This window comes from Alligator sinensis, unplaced genomic scaffold, assembly GCF_000455745.1.
Source record: "Alligator sinensis unplaced genomic scaffold, ASM45574v1 scaffold1307_1, whole genome shotgun sequence".
In the NCBI taxonomy this organism is placed as follows: domain Eukaryota; kingdom Metazoa; phylum Chordata; order Crocodylia; family Alligatoridae; genus Alligator; species Alligator sinensis.
In genome coordinates, this window is record NW_005843052.1 from 282,119 (window position 1) to 299,412 (window position 17,294).

Below are 17,294 nucleotides of genomic sequence, written 5' to 3' on the forward strand. Positions count from 1 at the left end.
ACCCAATTACCGGTGGGGGCACATTTCTCACAGGAGGGCCACTCTCTCTCCAATCTCCCAGTCCTGATCCTCAAGGGAAATTTACACAACACATCCCAGAGACGAGCCTATGAGCTCCATTTCATCAACCTGCTGGATACTAGAGATCATGGACTAAACACAGACATTGGATTTTTGATACATTACAATCTGCCTGGCAACTGACTCCCCAGCCCAGCCCAGCCCCTGGCTTCTTTACTTTTCATCCCATCCAGGAAGAGCACACACCAACTGCTGCAGCTTCCTCAGCCTGACGAAGGGTTTTTGAACCTGAAAGCTTGCTTAATAACTATTCTCCAACCATTTGGGTTGGTCTAATAAAAGATATCAAATTCACCCAAGGAAACTTGTCTGCCTAAAGTTCTTTGGAGCATGCTCAGAAGTGATTGAGTTCAAAGTGATGGAGTTCAGGGGTGCTTAGCTCCAGACTGAGCTTGACAAACCTCTGCTTAAATCTCCAATCTGTTAAATGACCACAGGGGTCATCTGCGGTCACTTTAACTTTTTAATTACACCACAGTGGTGATACTTCCTACCTTCTCCCCAGTGACCTAGTAGTTAGAACACTCACCCAGGCTGTGGGAGACCTGGGTAAGGGGATTTGAACCAAAATTTCCATTTTACAAGCAGATTATCCTAAACACCAGGCTATAGAATAAATTGCTGTGGGGTGGTGGTGGGGATTAGGGAAGGAAACACTCTCCATCCTCCTGATAAGATTGGGTTACTGAGTAAGAAAAGGTCAATGACTCTTGCATCATAGGGTCAGAAGAATAAGCAAGAAGACATATGATTTTATAATTCATCAAGGAGAACTCTGCCTTGAAAGGGGAAGTCCTGGGTTAAAGTTCTGCTTTGAGCAATGGTTATGTCTTGTGTATTAAACTGTGAGAAATGACAAATTATCCCAACAGCAGCAATTGGAACTCAAGTCTTTCCCTTCCCCCAGGAGATTGCCCTCATCACCAGATTGTCAAGGCAATAGAGGCATACCTTTCCCTGCTTGCTGCGTTTCTGGTCCCCAGGAATCTTGCATTCTTTCCTGACCTTTGGTGTAGTTTCAACAGATGGCCATAACCAGACTATTTTATCACTTATTGGTTAGGAAGGTGGGAGATGTTTCTGAGTCCCCTCAGGCTGAGGGCAGACAATAACTCAGGTTTCCCACTTTCTGGCTGAGTACTCTCCCCACTGTGGCATTCTGTGCAAAAAGTGGTCACCCCCCTGTGGCCATGTTTGTGACCTAGAGTGGTCTTGGAGAGTTATGCTTTGTACAGAAATCAGCGCTGCTTTTGATCAGTGATAGATACCTCCCCTCTGGGCATTTTGGTTTCTGACATGATGAAGGTGCTTAATGTGTATCCCCGAGTGAGACGTGAAAGCCCTGGAGAAGGCTGGGAACTCGGACACAGCCTTCTGCCTTCTAGAAGAACTGGGGTTCCATAGGCAACCTAAACATCAGTGGCAATCCCTGGTGGTTTGGAGGAGAAGCAATAACCCCTGGAGGTGGTGAAAGAGTAGCGGTGACCCTTGGAGGCAGTGGCTGGAGCAGCAATACCCAGCAATCTTTGGCAGCCCCCCCAGTATCAGAGGGTAGAAGTAGACATCACCTTTGTGCCGCCATAAAAAAATTTATGGCGGCACAAAAGTTAAGCAATGTCCCTATCCCTTGTCGCACCACAAAAGCCCCACATTTGTGACTGCAACATAGGGGACACGTCTGCATATGCAAGTAATGTGAAGTAATAGATTCTGGAGTTCATTGCTCTGGAGTTTATTGCTCCTGGGGTGCACCATTTGAACGTGTGCCCAAGAGCAATAAACTCGGAAGATTAAACTCCAGAGTGTATTGCCGTTTGAACATGTTCCCAGGAGCACAGCATGTTGACCTGGGTTGGAGCAGCCCTGGCTGGCAGGAGGCCCAGGGGGTCAGCCTGCCAGTCCACGCTGCTCGTCCTGGTTCAGTGTGCTGTGGAGCAGCTGACTGGGGCATGAAGGTGCTGCAGTGTGGGGCTAGCAGGCAGGCAGAAGTGCGCTGAGGCAGAATTTTTTACTCCACAGCAGGATAGTACTTGTGTTTACAATTACTATCATGCTGCAGAGTAAATTTGTTTACTCCAGCCCTAATAGATGGACATGTGTAGATGCCAAAACGTTAACCGCACAGCTAATTAGTCGAAGTAAACATCTTGTGTAGGTGTGCCTAGGTGGTATCAGTTTGTGCTGCTTTAGTGCGACACACACCTGTTGGATTTATGGCCAGAGAGCTCAGCCAGCCAGGAAGCAGCCTGTGCTCTCCAGACTTGATGAAGAGTGCCTTGCATTCACAAGCATGTCTAACTCTATCTGAACTATACTGTTGGTCCAATAAAATATATCCCCTTAAGAAATCCTTGCCTCGGTCACTGGATCTGATGTCACCCCAGCAGAAGTGGGCCTTAATACAATCATCAGTGAGATGAAGATAGATAGATATGTGAACCAGGACTCCTAAGTGTAGAGGAGTTTCCACAAATAAAAGTTGCGTGCGTTCCAATAAATGGTTGACACAAGAACAAAGGATGCATCATAGGGCGAGGGAAATGTATGTAGAAATTGGCCTTATCACTTCCCCTTAACATTATTAACCACGTCTCCAATTTAGAACACACTGATTGGCAGGAGCTCCATGATCATTTCTTTTGGTGATAGGCTGGTGCAGGCTATAAACAGAAAGTTCTCAGTTGATGATCTGTGCTGGTGCTGATAACATGGACACATTCTGTAAGTGAAACTTCTATGCTGAGTGCATTGATGTGGGGTTGGGTTGTGTTGCCTGTTAACTGTCAACTTGATTTCTTGTTTTGCTTCCATCTCTTTTTAACACTTCTACTTTTTTTCCTCTTCTTCCCAACTATGTTTTTTGTTTTGCATGCTTATATTTTTCTTTCTTCTCCAGTGATCCTTTTTCTTTTTCTCCACTACTCCTAAAGCCTTTGAAGTCAGTGGAAAAACTCCTATGCATTATCATGCTTTGGATCAAACACTAAGAGTGGTTGTGCATTTTTTAGAGAAAATGCACATTCACGTTCATGAGTATCAAAGATAAAGTTTGGTCCCCCTAAAGGTCTGATGCTGAAACACTGCAAGTCCCCATTAACTTAATGGGGAACAGGATCAGATCTAATAGATAGATCTGTTTTCTTCATGTGATATAACTGTGAGAAAGCACTAAATAATAGTAAGCTGATGGCTCCATCTTCAATACCTCTGCTTGTCCAAGACTGCATGGGAGGACTACCAGTATAATAAAAGCAACGATTTCATGGGACTTCTTATGTGAATAAGATTTATAGGATCTGTGGTTAAAGCCAGCCATATTGCTCATGGGGAACTTATGTCATTTCTTTTCGTGAGTGAAACTGGTATCCATTGGAGAAGGAAAGAGAGAACTAGTCTTATGCTGCAGCAGGTCTTTGGAAATTGAAAGAGAAACTGGAAACTAAGTTTCTGTTCAGGAAGAACTGAATTAGTATTCAGTGGCCACATCTACATCAGATGCAGATTGCACAGTCGTTACTGCACAGTAATTTAGTATTGTATAAACAAGGAGTTACTGTGCACTTGTGGTGAGATAGCTTCTTTATGGCTTTCACTGTGAAGTAGCTTATGACTATTGCATAGTAGTGGCACATCACGCTGTCATGCAACACTACTGCACAGTAGTCAGGAGCTACTGCACAATCAGTATCTTGTGTAGACGCGGCCAGTTAGTATTTATGTAGGATTCATGTAGACTTACTATAAAAATGCGGTAATTCATTGACTTGTGGAGATAAATCAACAGATTCTTACCTCACCATCATTTTTTAATTAAATATTTTGTGACTTTAAAGTTAAGTAGTAACCTTAACTAAAAGCAATATCCACATGGGTGAAGTCATTGCTGTTAGGTTTTTTTTAATCAAGCTAACTTGAAAATCAATATGAGGAAAGTTATAACTACAATGCAGACATAACTAGAACAATTTAACTAGAATCCTAGGGTTCTAAGGAGTTAAAAAATTATATCGATTGATTTAAAAACTGATTTGATGTTTTGAGGGAAATATTCCCAGTGCGACAAGACCTTTAGGGCAACAAGGATATTTTTTCTCTTTTGGGCTGAGATCTTATAAAATGTCTGTAGATTATGGGTGGCTTCATTTTTCCAAGATGCTAAGGGCCAGAAGGGACAGTTACAACTACTGCGTCTGAACTCCTGTGTAACACAAACTGCAGGATTTTGTCACAACCCAAAGGGTGTGATTTTTGTTTTTGTGTGTGCTTCGGCACTGCTAAATTGTCCCCGCTAAAATGCAGCTTCCTTGCACGGTGGAGTTTTCTGCTGCAGAGGAGAACCCCGGTGCAAGGGAGAATTTCCCGCCAATTTGAAGCTTACTTTGCAGGGTGCATTTCTTTGCTGCAGAGAAGAAATGCTCGTTGCAAAGAGTTCCCGCCATTGGTATGCTAATTCGAGTCCCATTATTGGCCAGTTCTAAATTATTCACACGTGGCGGCTAGTGATTGGCTTGCTAGCCGTATAAGAGGCTTGAGTGGTTTCCGCCCAAGTTGGAGGACTCCACGAACAAAAGCATTCTCCACATGGGTGAAATTGTTGTTGTTGTTTTTAAATCAAGCTAATTTGAAAATTAGCATGAAGAAAGTTATAACTACAATTCAGACATAACTAGAACAATCTATGGTCTATCCTAGGGTTAAATAGTTTAAAAATTATATCAATTGATTTTAAAACTGATTTTATATTTTGAGGGAAATATTCCCAGTGTGACAAGGCCTTTAGGGCAACAAGGATATTTTTTCTCTTTTGGACTGAGATTTTTTTAAATGTCTGTAGATTATAGGTAGCTTCATTCTTCCAAGATGCTAAGGGCCAGAAGGGACAGTTACAAGTACTGTGTCTGAACTCCTGTGTAACACAAACTGCAGGATTTCACTTTACAATTCCAGCAGCAAGCCCATGTCTTGTAGATGGCCTGAGCTGCAAAGAGAAATTTGTTTGTCTCCATGTTGAAAGGTATTAAAAAGAAACCAATTTTTTCTGGAAAGGCTGGTCATCCTGCTATTTGAAAATTAGCCCTGTTGAGGCATCTCAGTCTGGTTACACAAAATCCCTAGGAGGTTTGGGAGGGGAGAAGTTACTACTGTGTCTCTATATGTTGGGTATGATGTACCAGTGAAGGGTGTCACCTGCATTGTCCTGGAGAACGAGTCACATTCTTGACTCGTGCTACCTGGGCTCACCCCCAGCTTTCAGAAAGGCATGGGAGAAACATATTTTAAATGGCAGTCCCATCCCAAAAGTTATCATAATCTATGATGACATTACATGTCTGCTGGTAAAGTCAAACACTGATCTTTGCTTTCTGATACAATTGAGACTCGACCCAAGATCTACTGTAGGTGGTGGCAGGCCAGTTGTCATGCCTCTTGCCTTCAGGGTTACAGAGAATGAAGTTGCTGATTACTTGTGTCATTAACAGAACTATTCTTTTGTTTGTGCATCTATCCCTAGCACTTTTCCAGCTGTTTGTCCTTGTGCTAGCTCTAAGTGCGGGAGGCGTTTCTAGCTATCCTGAACACTGCCTTCATGATCCTGATTATGATCATCTGGTGAAGATTGCCAAACACGGACTGGGAAAGGCAGCCCATCCAAAGAAGATTGTCATTGTGGGGGCAGGAATAAGTGGACTCACTGCTGCCAAACTTCTCAGGGATGCGGGTCATAAGGTAATTACCTGAAGAAAGAGATGTCAGAGGCAGTCAGTGCTAATTATCACATTTTTCCTTTTTTATTGTCTGAAAATAAAACTGGTTAGGCTGAAGAACGGGCCAAACCAAGTTAAACTGATAGAACAATGGTCTCAAGTTGCAGCCGCTGACATTTAGGTTGGGTAGTAGGAAAAACCTTTTCACCAGGATGGTGGTGAAGCACTGCAATGAGTTACCTAGAGAGGTGGTGGCATCTCCATCCTTGGAGGTTTTTAAGGCCCAGCTCAACAGAGTCCTGGCTGTGATGATCTAGTTGGGGATGGTCCTGCTTTGAGTAGGGGGTTGGACTTGATGACCTCCTGAGGTTCTTTCCAACCCTAATTTTCTATGGCATCAAAAGGATTCGACACGGGGGCAGAAGTCTGTGCTAGTGAACGCCATTGCAGGATTGAGATGGTCCCAGTTTCATTTTAATAGCTGGCATCATTATTCATTACATACAACATAGCAATTATTTTTCTCCAGGTAAAGGGGAACTAGAAGCTTTACTACATGCTAGAGGGCTAACACAACATTATTCAGTTTAAGATTAAAGCAAAAAACTAATATAACTATTGGACTGTCACTAAGTTGCTACATTGTATATAACATTTTAAACCCCAGAAAAATAGGCAAAAAATAGTCAAAAGATATTGTCCCATTAATCCTATAATGATTGTAGTTAAACATACATCTCTGATTTATATTCATAAAACAAAATGTAACCTTCTTGAGTGTCTTGATAGTGCCTCCAATACTTTAATGTCCATCATTTCCACACCTGAGTTAATAATATTACCACACCTGAGTTAAGGTTTTTAGATAGTGTCAAAAGCAGTCTGCATGGTTGTGAAATAGAAGAGCCACCTCACCAGGAATGGCTTTCAGACAGCAGAATAGCAGAAGAAAGGACAGACTGAATAGTGGAAAGTCAAGACCATTAAAACAGATTGGATTATTAACACCTGTGGAGTGGTGAGCAGTTAACAGGAATCAGGGAGATGACAATGAGTCATGATGTCAATTGACTCTCTCAGCACTGTCTGAATAGAAATGCTGCTGCCCCTCCCAAGCTTTTCTTTTAAAGTTTGGGTGCAGCAAAAATCAAAAGGGGGTGCAACTGCATCACTGTACCCCCCCAGAATCCACCCCTGGACCTAACTCACATTTCTGTTTCTGGGCATTTCCCTCAATCTTCAGTAAAGTTAAGGGAGTTGTATTCAAGAGCACAACACATAGAAAATGGAAAAATAATGAAGAAGCTACAATTTAAAAATACCCTAGCCACTAGAAGGGGAATAAATCAAAGTAGCAAATGTAGAGATACAGATATCTGTAAAGGACCTATATTTTTCATTCAAGAATGTGAAGATTAAAATACCAACACAACAACACTCAGTTTTGATTGACTCAGAAACCACATGAGCGGTCAGGGCAGGGCAGCTCATATTTCTTCTTGGTTATCTAAGTGCCCATTTTTGGATTGTCTACATGGCACTTTTGGGATTTATGTGCATGCAGGAGTTTTGTTTCTGTGCAGGGAGCTCTGCTTATGTGGATGGTACAGTGACTTGGGCACTTGACTAGCAAACCACAGACTAGGTTCTAGCTCTCCCCATCTCCCAACGGGGTTTGAATATCTGCCTTCCTAGCATGATACTCCAACCCCAGTCAAGCACTATCTACTCCTTGTCTAGCACTTCTTTTGAAATAGGCCCCCTCAACAGCCACGAGAAGGGAATAGATGGGGCCAAAAAGAAGCAAACCAGCCAGAAGGTTTACAGTTCATGGAGTGGCTTGAGATAGGCGCCTTGAGTTCTTGACTGGCTCCTTGCACTCAATGAGGCAGATACTTACCACCTGCACTGCCCTCCATCCAGTTTCGGAGGGACAAAGCACTTCTTCCTCTCTGTTGACTCTGATGAGGTGCCAGTGGAGCACCTTAGAGATATCAGAACATTTAATTGCCTGGACCAGGATTAAGGCCCCAGGGTTTGGAGGGTGGTTCATCGGTAGCTAAGAACTTCGCAGCTACTTTGTTAGTGACTGGAAGTTATGGACTGTTTGTTCCCAGGTCACAGTCCTGGAAACCAGTGGTAGCGTAGGAGGACGGGTCAAGACCTATCGCGATGAGACACAAGATTGGTACGTGGAGCTGGGAGCCATGCGTTTACCAAGAGGACACAGGTAACGTACCTCCCATTTCTCCAACACACTCAGGAAAGGAGAATGGTTTGCAGAATATGCGCTATGATTAGGGAGGAGGCAAAACGTCAAAACCAAAACAAAGTCTAACTGCAGGACGTAGTATTTCCCACCATTCCTTATCTCATCAGTTTGGGTGGGACCATGCCCAGGGGTAAACAGAACACTCAGTAGCCTGGTTTGTAGGATAAATTGTAGGAGCCTCACCACACATATGTTATTTTAATAGAAAGACTCCCATAAACTTTAATGGAAGGTATATAAAGTTCTGCACCAAAGAAAGCTCAGACTAGATAAGACTAGACCAGACAAGAATATTTTTCTTTTTAACTGTATAGAACAAAAGCAAAATCATAACAATGACAAGAATAACACCAAAAAGCACAACACATACTCTTATTTCAAAAGAAGTCATCTGAAGATTGAAGTTGACGACCAGAAGAATGATTGAAATGTTGTTACTAATTAATGAGCTAGGTGGCAACACCACTGAAGTAATTGAAAATGCAAGGAGCAGGTTCTATCATCATATCTATTCATCTATCTATGAATAATATTCCTAACATAGCTTAAGTTGTAGTGGGGGATTTTTCAGTTTGACAAATGACATATTTTAAACAATATCATTTTTATATCCAATTAAGTATGTAATTTGATTTCTCATTTTGACTCTTTTTTTCTGCCTGTCTGTTGCCTTTTCTTTTCTAGGATTGTGCGTGAATTTATTAGACAATTTCACCTGAAGCTAAAAGAGTTCTCTCAGATGAATGACAATGCCTGGTATTTGGTGAATGGCATCAGGGCAAGAGTAAAAGAAGTCAAGCAAAATCCCGACATGCTGAATTATACTCTGTATCCTAAAGAGAGGGGCAAATCTCCTAGTGAACTTTATAGGGAAACTCTGCAGACGGTATGTATATTGGTGGGTTGTAGAAAGGAATGCTAGTTCCTGGTGTGGGGGTCAGTCCTGAGCAGGTGTATCATAGCTTTGAAGTCTCTAGAGCAGCGGTTCTTAACTTTTTTAGACTCAAGGCACACCTCATCAGACTCAAGGTGCCCCTCCATAACTTCTGTGAAGTGAGTGGCATCCCATTAAAAAAAAAAGAATATGTTTATTACACTGTTTATTACCTCTTTGCAGAAGAGGCAGGCAGTTCAGATGGGGAGCAGCTAGGCAAAGACAGCATGAGCTTGCCCGTGCCTGCTTATCTTTTCATACCTTGCTTATTTCCTCATACTTTGCTTCTTGGCCTCTTGTGAGCTAAGACTGAGTGTAGGAAGTATCTGAACTCCCGGGCTAAAGAGTCCGGGATGGAGGATGCTTGCCTGTAGTATTTGGGGCATCCAAACCCCAAAACCTCCAGGCTTGGGCGTGTGCATAGGATGCCTGCCAATGGATTTGGGAATATCTGAATTCCCAGGGTGAGAGTCTGGGATGGAGGATGGTCGCCGGTTGTAGTGTGATACGTGGTGTTTAGAACTGTTGAGTTCTGCCTGCTCAGTTGATATGGTTTTCGGGAACGATGGAGTTCTGCTCAATTGATATGATTTGGAACTGATTTGGCTTATGTGACCTGAAACATGAAATCTATAAATGTCCTTATAATTCCTGAGATGCCCTTCAAAGGATCTTGAGGCACCCCAGGGTCCCTCAGCACCCTGATAGAGAATTGCTGCTGTAGAGATAGGATGAGGTCTGTATGACAGGTCAGACTCATCATAACACCAGTTCAGTGAACTTCAAGTTCACTCAATACTCCAATTTACCACTACTGTGAGACCAGTGGAGTATACTCCTGGTTTATTTCTGGGAATCAGCTCCCATAACTCAGTGGGGTAAAGTCCGGATTTGCACTGGGGTGAGTGGGAGGACAATCAGTCATTTAGGTTTTAAAATATTGGCTTTCTCCCTTGCTGTGCCATTCTGGGGGCTACTGAAGGATTATTTTGCAGTGCTCTAACTTGTACTGTGGCATGGTCTGACCTGTCCTGGTTTAGCTGTCTCCTTTGTTAACACATCCCTTCTTAAGGCCATCCCAGTGACAAGGAAAGCACCGGCTGCTTCATTGAAGTGCTCCTAATGGTGGATCTGGCCATGATACTTCTCTTAGGTCTTGTCTGTAGAGAGACAATGAAGAAAGTTCATTAACTAATGGTGTGAATGTTAAGTGGATTATTTAAAATGCAGTAGTTCTTTTTAAATGCTCTCATCCAGAAGTAAGGTCTAACTCACTCTGTGGAAATGAACTAATCATTTTCAGCTCCTATAGATGTGCAGGGAGGCTGCTCTGATGTGCTGTAAATCCAGTGCGCCGGAGAAGGCTCGGAGGAGGAGGGGAGGCCTGTGGCACCTCCTGCCTTGGGCTGGGGCTCCCATGCTGTGCCATGCTGTGCCAGGCAGCCTGGCCACCGGCCCCCTTGGGCAGCATCACTTGGCCATCCTACCCCTGCGGGCATGGGCATGGACTCCGGTGTTGCTGACCCAGATGCACAGCTCCCTGCTGCCCCCAAAAGCCCACCCAGCTCCTTTTCTCACTGGAAGGGCAGGCGCCTCCCCTTTGCCCCTGCTTCCCTGCCACAGGCCCAGCACCCAGGCACCTTCCTCCATGCATCCACATGTACATTTACTATACAGCCCCCAGTGCTGGCAGGTACGTGCTCCTCCCCAGCACACCTATCCCCCTCCACACACCCCTGCCAAACACACACACACACACACGCGCGCGCGCGCGCACACACACACAGCTCCCCAAGAGAGTCCCCAAGCCCTGGCAATCCAGCATCCAGCTGCTGGGACTGCTCCCACCATCCTGCCTGGCTGTATGGTGGGGGAGGAGGGCTGCAGCCGGAACTGGAGTGGCATGGAGGTGGTAGAGGGGGGCCCAGAGCGGTGGGGAGGGGAAGGGGGAGGAGGATGGGGAGATGGAGTGGGTCAGATGCAGAGTATGCAAGGGGGGCAGTGGGGGAGGGGTACAGCAGGGCCACACCCAGAGTGGTGGGGAGGGGCTTGGAGGGGGAGGCATGGGAACAGATGCAGGGTCCCGCCCCGTCATTCTTGATGGGCACTTTGCTAGTCCTAGATATTTGTTCAATTTTAAAAAAAACACCCAGATGGAGATCAGAGGATCCAAAAAGTGGACACGTCCAGGAAAACCTGGATGTATGGTAACCCTATGGCTGTAGGAGCATGCTATCTTGGGGTGAAATTTGAGGGGCTTTACCACGCATCAGCTGCTGTATGGTAAATGTCCATGTGCATGCATTTACTGCCTGGCAGATGGATACTAAACTTCTTATGTCCTGAATGAAAACGTGCTAATGTTCCATGGATTAGTTCCCCGTACTGTGGAATAAGGGCTGGCACACAAACAGCTATCGTAAAACAGCTAGTGAGTGTTAACTCCCTACCCCATAATGATTATTTGTGATATTGTCATGTGTCCATAGCCTTATCCAGCAGAATAGATTTGATCTAGTTTTTCTCAGGTCCCAGTTAATTTGTCAGAATCCCACCTGCTATTCCTTCTAAACATATTTCTCTTTCTGTCTGTTCATATGCCCCTGGTTCCTACACAGGCCATGTCGGAGTTCCGGCGTTCAGACTGCAAGAAATATTTGGATAAATATGACTCTTTTTCTACCAAGGTAATGGAAATGTTTGTTGAGTGCTTTAACATCCAAATGTTTAACAGCAGAACTGAAACAATTGCTCTGCGCTACCCATATTTACCCCAAAGAGGAAACCTAGTGATGTAATTTTTCAAGTCAATTTTGTCATCTATTGTAACAACCAATAAAGCAGAAACCAAAGGGAGAAAGGAAAAATCATTTTCTAAAGTTGAATGAACACTTGAATTGGCTGGGTTTGGATGACCAGAATCCTCATTTTAACCTAACTCCTGAGTTATGGCTCTATTAATCAAACAAGGAAATGTCAGGACTGTGGGGAAAAACATCCTGAATATTTCAGTCTTGTTTCCATTTTTATTGTAATACTGTTTTGATGGAAGGCACTGAGATTTGTGATTAAGCATATCTTGCTATAGATTCATCACAAACTTGGATAAAGTAAATGGGTGTGCTAGAGAGAAGTGTTTGGATTCATGAAAAATTTTCTGAAGAACAGTTTTCAAGAGAGTGGCTTTACAGTATCGAGTGAAATTCAGTAAATAGCTTCAGCTAAAAAAACGTGAGGCAAATGTTGAAAATGTCAAACAAGTTCATTTTGACATTTTCAAAATAAAATGTTTCCCTTTGGAAAGGCCAAAACCTTACACGCGGTAATGCAATTTAAAACATTTTTTGCTATAAATTTTGAACTATTTCCATGTAAAAACCCATCTAAATTCATTTTAAAAAGTGTAAGAAAAGGCTTTCAATAAGGGCTAAAAATCCTAAGAAAACCAAATGAATGTGTGTGTGTTTTTTACTTTGTCAAAATATTGGAAAATCTGTTTCCATTTTGTCTGAATTATTTTCTTTCCTGAATTTGGTTCTGCCACCAACCCCCAAATTCTATATTTTCCCCATGTTTATTAGTAACCATCCTTCACTGGTGCTATTAATATCCTTTGGCATATGAGATATCTGAGACAAAGGAAGCTACTACCCAATGCAATAGGCTGCACAGCAAGAGCAAACAGAGGCTAACCCATGTAGGATGGTATTTCCTTCAAACTGGTTGCAAATGCAGGAGCTGCAGAGTGTGTGTGTGTGTGTGTGTGTGTGTGTGTGTGTGTGTGTGTGCGTGTGCATGCATGCACTTGTGTGCGTGTGCATGTGTATGTGTCCGTGCCTCTGTGTGCTTCTTTAAATGAGGAAGGTAGGAAGTCAGGAGAGTGAGAGAGTAGAAGAGCTGAGTATGGTCCTAGGAAGACACCAAGTGACACAACTTCTTTTGGGGACAGAACTTCCTGAAAAGGCAGATATAAAAACTGCCTTCTGATTTATTGTTTCTCTTGTTTCAGGGACACCCCAGTGTGTATACAGGTTTTGTAGTTTAGCACCAAGAATGCACGGTGACTTTTTCTTCTACCAGAAACAATCCAACTAGGTCCCAAATGTTGCCAGTTAGTCACTTTCTTCTCCTCACCAACAGGAGTATTTGATTAAAGAAGGAAACTTAAGCCATGGGGCTGTGCAGATGATTGGTGACTTGCTGAATGAGGATTCTGGGTACTACATGTCATTTCTCAGCTCTCTCCTGGATTTTGATGTCTTCTCTCATGAAGAGGGGTAAGGAAGGAACATACTGAAATTCCAAACTCTTTGGGGTGGACAGCAACTTTTGTACAAGTTTAATGAGGACCTTGGAAATGGGACCCTAGTGCTTGGTTTTTGGGCCCTGGATGTTACTGAAATTAAGGAAAAAATCCTTATTTGCAGAATTGAGAGGGAAAGAAACAGAAACTGGCTTCTCAGCTTGAAACTGCTTTGTGGCAGTTAGGATATGCAGAATGCATCCTCTGTGTGTAACCACAGGTGCTATGCTGTCTGTGTTCTAGCCCAGGGGAGGGCAGTTATTTTGGGTGGAGGGCCACTCACCGAGTTTTAGCACGTATCACGGGCCGTATGGGTAGCCCCACTCATTGACAGGTACCCCACCCCCTTTTTGCAATCTTGGGATTGGAAGTCCCGGCCTCTAACCCCTGACCTTTGCTGCCAGAGCTCCCACCCCTTGCTCCCAGAAATACTTCTTTCGGCAAGGGGTTTTGCCATCTCAGAACCAGAGAAATACCAAATTATATTCTAAAAATCTAACATCTACAACATTCATTAATTTGACTTCAAAAAATATTTTTTGTCCTGATTTACATGTGTTTGTGTATTATATATAGAGGTGATTGCATAATAGTTTAAAATGAAGTCTTACTCCTGTATATTGTGGATGGGTGTATATGTGGGGTGTGGGGAGGCTGTGGGTGTGTGCAGTGGGTTTGTGGGGGGTGGCTGTAGGGTGATCATGTGGGTGTGTGTGCATATATGGGCTGTGAGTGGGTATGGGGTTTGTGGGGGGGCTGTGGGGTGGGGAGGGTGGTTGGAGGGTGTGAGTGTGGGGATTTGTGTGTATGGCAGTGCGAGGAGGGGTGTGGGTGAATGGGGATGGTGGGGTTTGCATGTGCGACTCACCCTCTGAACACACACACACACACACACACACACACACACACACACACTGCCTCTCTCACTACACACACACACACACACACACACACACGTGTTTGCGTGCCTAGTGTTCCCATGATCTGGCAATACAGCCGGGGGCCAGGTGGTGCTGGAGGCTGGCTGGCGCTCATCTTTGCTCATCTTTGTCAGGCAGCCAGGAGCTGATAAATATTAATTGTCTAAAGTTTTCAGGGGCCCTGTGTGCCAGACAGAATGGTCTGAAGGGCTGGATCCAGCCTGCGGGCTGTATTTTACCCGCCCCTGTTCCACCTCTTCATTGCTCAATCAGAAATGTTATTAGGGAACAACCTTTGCAGAACAATCTGTGTTTTTTCAGTTTTGGTGAAATTCACCTCTGCACAGAGAGCCAATAGCAGCAACAGTGTCCCATGTCATCTTATGCTGTGTTTTGAGAGATTTCTGGGGGCCTTGTAGTCCCTGATGTGATTATCTGCTCCAAGTGAAGGTCTTTGGCTCAAGCCTGTGGTGGGCTGCAATTCTTACTATTTCCTTCTCAGTCATTTTTTTTTTAAGGAGTGTTAAAACACTGGATTGGGACTCATGTGAGTTCAGTTCCTGGCTCAGCTAAAGATTTCATGGGGCAGCATTGGAGAGTGTTGCTTCCTTTGTTCCTTGGTTTCCCTATTTCTAAACCAGGGACAGTCACTCTTCCTAGTGTGTCATATGCATGTACAGTATGCCAGGCCTTGAATTCTACTTTACTGCTAAGATATTGCCTCTGTTTTTTCTGAGGTGTTACCAGGCAGGAACAGGAACTCTAATTTATTTGTGGCAACACCTATTGCACTTGATATGCCCAAATGACAGGTCTTCATATTTCAGTCTTCCTAGCTGAGTGGTTAAGGCACTCACCCAGAGAAACAGATAACTGGGGCTTTAGGCCTCTCTCACCCAGAGTGAAGCTAAAACTGCTTCCCTCCAACTTCCCAGCACAGTGCTCACAGGCGACTGGTAGGGTGGGCATGGGGGGGCATGTGCCCCTCTGAGATTGGTCCCTGACTTGGCACCACCCAGGACAGAGCAGTTTTTTTGCTATGCGGGCCGGCAGCATGTTGCAGGGGAGGCACTAAGCCACAACACAGAAGTATATGAGTGGATGTGGGGCTTTTGGTCCCCCCACAAATTGTGCCCCTCCCCTCCCCCCCCAACTCAGGAGGCACCTGTTACCCCAATAGCACTCTAACCACTGTGCTATAGTCAGTGTGAATGAGATGTGTACTTTTTTTCCCCACCAACCTCTGCAGAGACTTAAGCAGAATTGAGGTGCGCCCAGCAACACTTTGAATTGTAGTGGATCTAAGTCAGTAATTAGGAGCTCAGAATCACTTTTGAGGATACTCAGAAGCCCCAGTGTAAACATCTAGGGAAGTTTGCCATAAAAAATAGAGGTGCCTGTTGAGTTTTGGGGCCTGTTTGAATCACTCCACCTAGATTCCTTTAGGTGGGAATCTTGTTAAGAGAGTCATGTTATATGCTAACCGTAGCTTAGAGGGATCCCCTTCTCCGCCATACCTCTTAGAAGCAATCATGTGACTGCTACAAATATTAAAGTGTCTGGTTTGACTTTCACTTTTTTATTTTTTTCAGCTTTGATGAGATCACAGGGGGCTTTGACCAGTTGCCCATTGCCTTCTATTACTCTATGCCTGGCATTGTCCAGCTTAACTCCACGGTTGAGAAGATAATAACAAAGGGTAATAAGGTTAGAGTTGTTTACCGTGCACCAGACACACTGACTCCTTATGTCCTGATGGTTGACTATGTCCTTATTACCACCTCAGCCAAAGCCATGAGACTCATCAAATTTATGCCACTGCTTTCCCCCCAAAAGGCACATGCCTTGCGCTCTGTTCACTACTCCAGCTCCACCAAGATTGCCTTGGCCTGCACTGAAAGGTTCTGGGAAAGAGATGGGATTCATGGTGGGCAGTCAATCACGGATCGTCCCTCCAGGTTCATCTACTAACCCAACCACAACTTCTCCAGTGGTGTGGGTGTGATCCTGGCTTCCTATACTTGGAACGATGATGCTGACTTCTTCGTTCCTCTCAGTGATGAGAAGTGCATTGATGTAGTGCTAGACGACCTTGCAGAAGTACACGGCATACCCAAGGACCACATCCAGTACGTCTGTGATAAGCATGTGATAAAAAGGTGGAACTTGGACAAACATTCCATGGGGGCGTTCGCCTTCTTCACCCCGTACCAGTTTATGGACTATTCCAAGGCCCTGTTTCAGAATGAAGGAAGGGTCCATTTTGCAGGAGAGCACACAGCTTGGCCTCATGCCTGGATTGATTCTTCTATGAAATCTGCTGTGAGAGCAGCAAGAAACATTCATCGGGATAGCAACCTACCTCCAGAGCAACAGCTGCAGCAGGAAGAGGAGCCAGAGACTGTTAGCTTGGGTTTCAGAGATGAACTTTAATGTCTCCAGAAGTATTTGGGGAAGAAACAAAAGAGCTGGACACTAAACGAAGAAATAGCGACTATGCTGCTACACACCTTCATCTGGCACAAGTCCTCAGCTGGAGGATATCAGAATGTTTCCTTCAAGTCAGTGATGCCACATTGACACATACCAGCTTAGAATTTGGCCCCAGGTGTGTTTCACATGATTAATGATTAATTTTTCACATGACATGATTAATTTTTTCTTTCTCCCTTCAAATATTAGGCAGATAGAACTAGAGTAGAGAAAATTCCATAGGAATAATTTTAGTAATCAAAGGTTTCTTTCATCAAAATGATCATTGCTCAAATGCACTGCACTTGCCTTTTTAATGCACATGCCTAGACAGGTATAACTCAATTGCACACTTCATATATCACCTTATATTACTATATATATAATGTTATTTCTATATGTATAGTTTAGCATGTTATCAGTGATAAAATATGTGAAAATAACTCAATATTTCTCTGTCAATATTTTCCCCTATTGCTTATTTATTGTCAAGTATGATCATTTACAAGAGAGAGATGATGGAATAGGTAAGGGTGATGTTCATCCTAATTCGAAATCCGTTCCAGTCAGTTACATTTTTCTAAGAATATCCCTAACGCTGTAATTA

At 43.9% G+C, this 17,294-nt stretch overlaps 1 protein-coding gene across 1 annotated transcript; it reads left to right on the plus strand.

The window, feature by feature from the left end:
- Nucleotides 1–2,784: 2,784 nt before the first annotated feature.
- Nucleotides 2,785–17,079, plus strand: LOC102384151 (L-amino-acid oxidase-like). The gene is made up of 7 exons (XM_025193443.1): nucleotides 2,785–2,802; nucleotides 5,594–5,808; nucleotides 7,904–8,016; nucleotides 8,743–8,944; nucleotides 11,611–11,679; nucleotides 13,133–13,269; nucleotides 15,808–17,079. The coding sequence occupies exons 1-7, from the start codon at nucleotides 2,790–2,792 to the stop codon at nucleotides 16,184–16,186; spliced, it is 1,128 nt and encodes a 375-aa protein (XP_025049228.1). The 5' UTR covers nucleotides 2,785–2,789; the 3' UTR covers nucleotides 16,187–17,079.
- Nucleotides 17,080–17,294: the final 215 nt, after the last annotated feature.